This window comes from Magnolia sinica, chromosome 13 (assembly GCF_029962835.1).
Source record: "Magnolia sinica isolate HGM2019 chromosome 13, MsV1, whole genome shotgun sequence".
NCBI classification, from domain to species: Eukaryota; Viridiplantae; Streptophyta; class Magnoliopsida; order Magnoliales; family Magnoliaceae; genus Magnolia; species Magnolia sinica.
Window position 1 is genome coordinate 52,310,210 of NC_080585.1, and position 8,645 is coordinate 52,318,854.

At 45.1% G+C, this 8,645-nt stretch overlaps 1 protein-coding gene across 1 annotated transcript; it reads left to right on the forward strand.

The window, feature by feature from the left end:
- Nucleotides 1-1,164: 1,164 nt before the first annotated feature.
- On the forward strand, nt 1,165-2,357 carry LOC131224369 (transcription repressor OFP17-like). Its single transcript, XM_058219875.1, has one exon. It carries the CDS (start codon nt 1,336-1,338, stop codon nt 1,885-1,887), a length of 552 nt encoding a protein of 183 aa, XP_058075858.1. The 5' UTR covers nt 1,165-1,335; the 3' UTR covers nt 1,888-2,357.
- Nucleotides 2,358-8,645: the final 6,288 nt, after the last annotated feature.

The window sequence follows — 8,645 nt, forward strand, 5'->3', positions numbered from 1 at the left end:
TGTATGATCTTATGGACAGGTTGGATGACAAATAAACATCACTGTTGGGCCTAGCAAGGTTTCAACGGTGAAAATCATTATCCCCACTGTTTACTATGGTATGATCCACTTGATATTTGGATATACTTCAATTTTGGGCTCAACCCCTTGAATTAGATGGAAAAACGGATGGACGGCCTCGATAGACCACATACATATAAGGTGGGCCCAACTGAGTTTATTCAGTACGGTAAGAGCAAGAGCCTACTGTACTCGGGATGCAATCTGATTGCCAAACGAAACTGTCTAACGGCGTTAGGTGGACCAATAATAACATTGGATTCAGCTGCTCGCTGTTTCCAGGAAACAGAGGATCCGCACTCGCCATTGGAAATAACGTGGACCAGTGAGAGGGGACGGAAATGAAATTTCCTGTGCCACTCGTACCACACAGTCGGCTTCCGTTAAATCAGGCGCAGATTATGTGTTACCAGTAATAGCCTAGTGGGTGTTAAGCTTACTGTAGGGCACCTTGAACATACGTGTTGTATATCCACTCCATTCATCCGTTTTTACATAACATTTTAATACCCGTCCAAAAAATTAAGCATATCCAAATCTCAGGTAGACCACACCACAAGAAACAGTGGTGAATGAGTACTCACCATTAAAAACTAACTGAGGCTCATTATAAGGAGATCCATAATGTTTATTTTCCATCCAACCCGTTGATAAGGTCAAATAGAACTGGATGAAGGGAAAGTAAATAGCTTAACTTGAACCAAAGCTCTTTTGACAAACAAAAAAGGTTTTAATGGTAATTCATTACCTTTTTCCAGTGGTGTGGTCCACAAGAGAATTGGATATGCTTAACTGTTTGTATAATTTCCTTAAATGAGCTGAAAAAATGGATGGGCAGTGTGGATATGAAACACATTTATTAAGGTGGGCCCCACACGATAAGGGTAACACCACTAAGTTGTTTCCCGGGTAACAGCTAATCCGCTCCATTTTAAATCATAGAATCATATTACGATGGAGCTTCATCTATCATAAAATATTCCTTCTTGCAAAGTAAGAATTAGTTGTGGTCACCCACTCTTCGGTTAGGCGACGTGAACGCTACTAGCAGCAATCCTAGCAATCCTCACCCGTTTTTTTTTTCTCTGCTGCAACACAATCCAAACAGCTTATCTACCATCCCTTCTAACAAACTGCGTCTCTCTCTCTCTCTCTCTCTCTCAAATCCAACCATCCAATCCTCCTCACCAAAGAGAGATTCAAAGGCAAAAGCAAAAGCGACAAAGCCCACCATCCTTTTTAATTCCTTCAAACTCACTCTCCCATCATTCCAAGATGCTAACCTCCATTCACTTCAAAGCCAAGCTTCTCAAGCCATGTAACAAACTCCTCCAACTCCTCAAATTAAGATTCAAAAGTCCCATCTTCAAACCCTTGTTCCACTTTCGAAAGGTCCAAAGCAGGAAGAGAATTCCGCGGCTCTTCTCAATTTTCTGGTCGTCGATGTGGCGTTCCAAGGAAACAGAAAATGTGGGTGAGCTACGGAGAGTGGCCGACATAGGGCAGGGCCCGGCACTCTTCCCATCACCTATCACACCAGTGTACGTGAAAGTGGGCCATTGTGTAGATCAGGGGGAAGATGTAATGGGCCGCAGCAACGTGGAAGACTCGTGCCGTAGCTTTGAGAACTATTTGGTGGAGATGATTGTGGAGGAAGGAAATGCTAAAGACTTGATAGATGTTGAGGAGCTTCTTTATTGTTGGAAGAACTTGAAGTGTCCTGTCTTCCACGATTTGGTGTGCAGATTCTATGGAGAGCTTTGTAGAGATTTGTTTTCAGGAGAGGATCAGGAGGAAGATGAGGAGGAGATGCATGGTTCTAAATGATTGTATGAAAAATCAATTCCATTTGGAAAGAATTTGTGTATATACTATACATTGGAACATGGTGTGTGTAAACCGTCTCTTCGTTTGATCAGAGCACATGCCCATTGATCCGAAAATCCAGTCAATGTCCTGCCTTCTATTTGCACCAACCAGGCTCCATTAACCTTCTCACAAGGGGCCTGGTTTTTATGGTCAGTAGAAGTTATTAGCAGCCGTTGCATATTTAGGGTTGTTGGATCATTAGAAGTTCTCTATGACGACGATCTGGATCAGTTGTAATGTGCACGGATTGGATTGGACGATTGACATGGTTTATAGACAAGAGTTTAGGTGTATAATCTATACACAAGATGGATGGAATTATTGAACTATAGTACGATTTGGATTCTTTTTACGTTGAATTCTTTTAGTCATTTGTATAAGGAAATTATACAGCCATAGTTGGTGTATAATTTACTCTGTAATTCAATTTGTTTTGTCATCTATTTCATTTCTTTTTATTGTGAATGTTGATGAGAAATCTAGGTGAGCTTCCCTGGACCTTCAAGTACGTGTACAGTGAACGGACAAAGGAGAAACTGACTAGCACAGGGAACCTGCTGATGCTTAAGTCAGGTAAGAAATCTAGGTCTGGTCATAAATGGGTTTTATACTTGACAATGTACGTACCTTTCACCCTGAGAGGTACTCTTATTTATAGGTGAGGAGAGGCGGTGGTGTAGAGGAGATCTCCCTATTTAGTAGGGACGAGTTGTAATAGGATTTGAATCCCGTATATATTGCAAGGATCTCTCAAGATTCTTGACACGGATCTCTGTAATGCTGAGGATTTCGAGGGTCGAGCAAAGCTCAACTCCCGAGATCTAACGCATCACTTATGCAACATAAATAATTATGTTTAAATGTTGTTTATATTAGTATATTAGACATGAGTGGGATTACACCAAAATGACATATCATACTCTAGCGGTAATTTGATAAGCAAGCAGAAGACTATAACATGCATATTTGAACAAGTAAGTGATTTACAACCTCTAGAATATAAGTATGTAACTGGGCTGAATGTTTACATGCATTGTTTCCAAAATCTACGAAATGGAAAAACATAAAGTGTCCAACTATTCCATAACCCTGTAATCCCGGCGACGCAGCTCTAGGTCTACACAGACCCACCTGAGAGCTGCACGTAGGAGAACTCCTCCTCGTCTAAGAAATCCGGGTCCGTCGCATAAGCGTCCTCATCGTGTGCAACTAAAATAGAGTCTGGTTGGTGTTTTAAAACACCGTCCCAAAGTGAGAGTGAGTGATCAACTCAGTGGTACTATGAGGTAAAGGTTAACATGTTATCAATTCAATCAAGCAGTAATGATAAAGCAATACAACAAGCATTTCCTAACTACTCTGGTTAATGTAGGGTTGATATGCAGTAATGATGCATGCCCTTGCTAACACTCCCTCAGCGACTTCATCAACCATTCGCTCATGGCAAACTCCCTAAACATGCGCTTCCTCGCCAAAGCACATGCAATGCGGTGCATGGTCGTGTTAACCAAGTACTTAATTAGACTTATTTATACAGTAGATTTGGAAAGCTAAGGTACCTCCCTTTATATTATTAACCCAAGCGGGTATCCATCTAGGGTCATCAATCATAGTTAATCACATATGATAGGCAAGTTGTAGGGCATCACCCCTAATGAAAGCAGTGGATAGGTAAATTTAAGTGTTTATACTCGAGGTTACTACGGGAGGCTCTTCACCAGAACATAGGCCGACAGCTCGAATACAGTGTCTTATACCACTATATTCGGCTCACGAGTTTGGGTTGTTCACTAGACACTATGGGGAGGCGTTCTCCTTTATGCAGTTCTCAGGCTCGTCGCTTGGAAACTGTTGTTATATGCGAACTCTGCATAAGGGAGACAGTCATCTCAACTATCCTTGAAATGCAAAACACAAGCTCGTAACATGTCCTCCAAAATCTGATTCACACGTTCCGTCTTCCCATCTGTCTGCGGATGAAACGTGGTGCTGAACTTCAATTTCACACTCATCGCTTCCTAGATACGAGTCTAGAGGATAGATGTGAATCGCGTGTCTCGGTCCGACACGATCTCCAAAGGAACTCCGTGCAAACGTACAATCTCCTTGATGTACAACCTAACCAACTCATCTGCATAGTTCGAAACTCTGATAGGGAGGAAGAGAGCCGATTTCGTCAACTGGTCCACGATCACCCAAATGGAGTCATGTCTCATCCTCGTTTTGGGTAGCCCTGAAATAAAGTCCATAGAGATGAAGTCCCACTTCCATTCTTCTATGGGCATGGGCTGAAATAACTCAGGAGGTCAGTGATGCTCTGCCTTGACCTGCTAGCACATGAGACAACGAGATACGAACTCAGCAATGTGAACCTTCATATTGTCTCACCAGTAGGATCTCCTCATGTCTTGATACATCTTCGTGCTACCTGGATGCATCGCAAGCTTTGAATTATGGGCTGACTCGAGAACCTCCCGTTTCAAGTTAGAAACGTCTAGGACACATAGGCGGCCATGATATCGTATGCCCCCATCTGAACCAACACTCCACTCAGAGTCTTCATCTGCACGAACCCGCTCTCTCATCTTCGCCAGTAGCTCATCATCTGCCTGAGCTGCAATGATCCTATCATCAGTGAGGGGCTGTACTCGAATGTGTGTGACAACCTCATACGGCTCTTCCACCGTGAGTTTCTGCTCAAAGTCCCGCTCAAACTCCATCATGTCCCATTCTGCTATCATTAGCAGAGCCGCAAGCTCTATAGTCTTCTTGCGACTCAACGCGTCTACCATAAGATTTGCCTTGCCCGGATGGTAAGAGACTTCAAACTTGAAGTCTTTCAATGTCTCCATCCATCAGTGCTGCCTCATATTTAGATCCCGCTAAGTAAATATATACTTAAGGCTCTTGTGGTCGCAAAAGAGCTCGAACTCCTCTCCGTAGAGGTAATGTCTCCAGAGCTTTAATGCATATATGACCGCTGCTAACTCGAGGTTGTGTGTAGGGTAATTCTCTTCGTGTTTCCCCAACTGTCTCGAGGCATATGCAATCACCCTGTCCTTCTGCATAAGGACATAACCCAAACCGACATGAGACGCATTGGTATATATGACATACTTGACCCCTTGCTCTGACAATACTAGCACAGGGGCAGACGTCAACCTGTCCTTCAACTCCTGAAAAGCTGCTTATTCCTTTTCATTCCAGACGAACTTCAAATCTTTCCGTGTTAACTAAGACAAAGGTCTGGCTATCTTCGAGAAATTTCGAATGAATCGCCGATAGTAACCTGCCAGACTAAGAAAACTCCTCACTTAAGTAACTGAACCGAGCTGCTCCCAGTCCTGAACTGTGGCTACCTTAGCAAGGTCCATAGCTATCCCTTCCTTGGACACCACATGTCCTAGGAACTTGACTTCCTCTTTCCAGAAGTCACATTTCTTGTACTAGGCGAACAACTGGTTCTTCCTCAGAGTATCCAAGACCACTCGCAGGTGTTCCTCGTGTTCTCCCCAACTCGTAGAGTATATCAAAATGTCATCAATAAAGACAATAACGAATCAAAACAAAAACGGCCAAAACACCCCGTTCATCAGATCCATGAACACTGCTGGTGCGTTCGTAAGACTGAACGACATCACAAGGAACTTGTAATGGCCGAAGCTAGTTTCTGAATGCTGTCTTCTGCATGTCCCCATCCTTGACGTGCAACTGATGATACCCTGACTACAAATCTATCTTCGAAAAGTGTCGTGCCCCCTTCAACTGATCAAACAGATCATCGATCCTAGGCAAGGGATACTTGTTCTTCACTGTTACCTGATTCAACCTGTGAGAATCTATACATAATCGCAAGGAACCATCCTTCTTCTTGGCAAACAGAACAGGTGCTCCCCAAGGGGACACACTAGGTCGAATAAAGCCCAATTTCAACAAGCCATCAATCTGCTTCCTCAATTCCTCCATTTCACTCGGAGGCATGCGATAGGTGAGCAATGAAATAGGTGTCGCACCAGGCTTGAGATCGATGGTAAAATCAATCTCGCGCCGAGGGGGTAATCCAGGAATCGTCTCGAACACATCCTCAAAGTCCTGAACCACTGGCGTGTTTTCAAGCGCGACACCAGCAATACTCTCTAACAGAGAAGTATAACAATCAAATCGAGAAGGGTAACTGACCTGAACAGGGAAAGTAAATCTCTCACCCTCAAGTCCATAGGCCGTCACCAGTCTAGCCTCACAATCAATCTCTGCTCGCATCTTCGTGAGCCAATCCATGCCCAAAATGACGTCGTAATGGTATAGAGGTGCGACAAACAAGTCAACTAGAATCGATCTGCTCCTTAGATCTATCGAACAACCCAAACAAACCCTGGTAATATTAGAGGAGGTCCATGTAGCAGTAGTGAGTGTCACTCCTTTCATAGTAACAGTGCCCAAACTCAGGCGCTTAACTGCCACATACGATATGATAGAAGTAATGGACCCAGTATCCACCAACAAGAAGACGGGAATACCTTGGATGTGAGCTGAAACCTCAAAAGATCTCGGTGCTAATCAGCCCCAGGCGCTTCAGCTGTAAGCGAGTGAACTCGAACCTGCTGTGGGTGATTTGGCGGTGGTACCATAGGCCGTTGAGGTGGCCTGAAGTGAGGTATGAAAGGTCTGAAAGATGGGTGAGTTGGTGCTAAACGAAGGGGTGGAGTTGATATGACCTGAGGCATCGAACGTTTGATCCTCTGTGGTGACGTAAATCCACTGTCCCACATTCACGTGAAGCAATTTCGATCCAAATGCTCGACTTTCCCACAGTATGTACAATGCAAATCTGAATGCATCAGCTGAGCCGGTGACGTTGTACGTCTCGGAGGAAAATCTGGTCGTGGCTTCTTGCCGAGAAATGGTCTACTCGATAAGTCAGGTCGCGGTCTGGGAACCATAGGTGCTCGCATATTGGACAACCTGTCCCCATCCTGCTCAGCTCATAGGGACATGCTCACCAACTCAGCATAAGAAGAGATGCTAGCACAACACATCTTCGATTGAATCTCAGGCCTCAGCCCCTCAAAAAAATGTAGCATTCGTATCGGCTGATCACTTAGAAGCAAAGGAGCATACCTACCCAGCTCCATAAACCGGTTCTTATACTCTGTCACCGACATCCCTTCCTGACGGAGGCGAAGGAAATCACTCTCCTTCTCGTGTCGGTAAGTGACCGGGAAATACTTCTCGTAGAAGCGAGTCTCAAACGCCTCCCATGTCCACACGAAACCCTCCGCAACTGTGCGAAGAACACTGTCCCACCATAAACTGGCCTCCTTCTCAAACATGAAGGAGGCAAGCTCGACCCGCTCAGCCTTAGAACAGTGAAGTGGCCTCAGCATCTTAGAGATGCAGTCAATCCAGTACTTGGCCTCCTCGGGTTTGTGAGAACCCGCGAATGTGGAAGGTCGTAAGTGTTGGAATCGCTCAAATGTGCCGCTAGCACTAGTGTTCCCAGATGTGTGCATAGGTGAAGCAGGTAGAGTCGCCCCCATCGATTAAGCAAAGATACCAGCCATGGTAGACAAAAACTGTTGCTGCTGCTGCTGGTGTTGCTACTGCTACCGCATCAACAGCATCATCTACTCTAGCCTATTAGAAGGCGGAACGGACGGAGATGCATGAGACGTCGACACAGATGCACGATTCTGCTCAGGAACCGAAGGCGTGACTGGAGGAGCCATAGGTGACAGGAGTCGGCCCAGCAGCGGAGCCAGTAGCTGGCTGAAAGTCCGGCCTAGCACCAAACTAAGACGGGCCCGATTGGGGGTCCGTCTGGCCATCGCCTAAGGGGGAGACCCCACCAAGTGACTCGCCCAAAGAGAGACGGGCCGAAGTCTTCGAGCCCTTAGGAGGCATACCCTACATTCAACAGAGGGTGCAACCTGTGAGATTTAACATCCACATAATCTACCCACATAGCATTCACATCACAACTTAAGGAAAACAACATGCATTTCATTTAACAAAATCATCGCAATACAAGAAGTGCAGAATTACATGGGTCGCGACAGAGAAAGCATGCGAGCTAATACATCTTAGGCTTCAAACAACAAAATAACTTTCAAATTACTACGCCTATAATGGCTATACAGAATAACAAGCAACAAAATAGAGCAAAGGATGACTACATCCGCGACTACTCGTCGGAATCTGGTGATGGAGGAGGGGCACCCTTATCATGCAGGCAACACAGGATAGACTTCAGAGTGCGAGTACCTTCTTGAACTTATGTTTCATGAGGCCCCGAATATCCATAATGTCCTGTCGTAAGACAGCCTGACCCTCCTCAAGTCGAGCTATACGGGCATCCTTAACGGCCTGATCCGTGCCCTACTATAGTGCCGTAGGAGGAAAACTCTCACTCGTGTCCTGGGCCTCCACTTCTTCCTTGTCCTGCTCTTCTTCTTCTTTTATCTCAGCTCCACCTTCTTCATTACTCCCTTCCTCTTCGCTCTCAGTCTCATCCTCACTTTCTTCAAGTAGAGCTTGTCATCGACGAGGCCCGATGTCCATCTGATTAAGAGTCATCTCATTGATATAACGGACAGGTACCGGCCTTTCCGCCCCAAGCCTGTAGCCAAACTCATGTGCAATCTTACATATGAGTCGGCCAAATGAGAGTGATTCAGTCCTTCTGTTCAAACGTGCTATAAGGACTATCTATCGCAAGA

Excerpts from the sequence above, each read along its gene's own strand:
- LOC131224369 (XM_058219875.1), top strand. The coding sequence starts at position 1,336 with ATGCTAACCTCCATTCACTTCAAAGCCAAGCTTCTCAAGCCATGTAAC.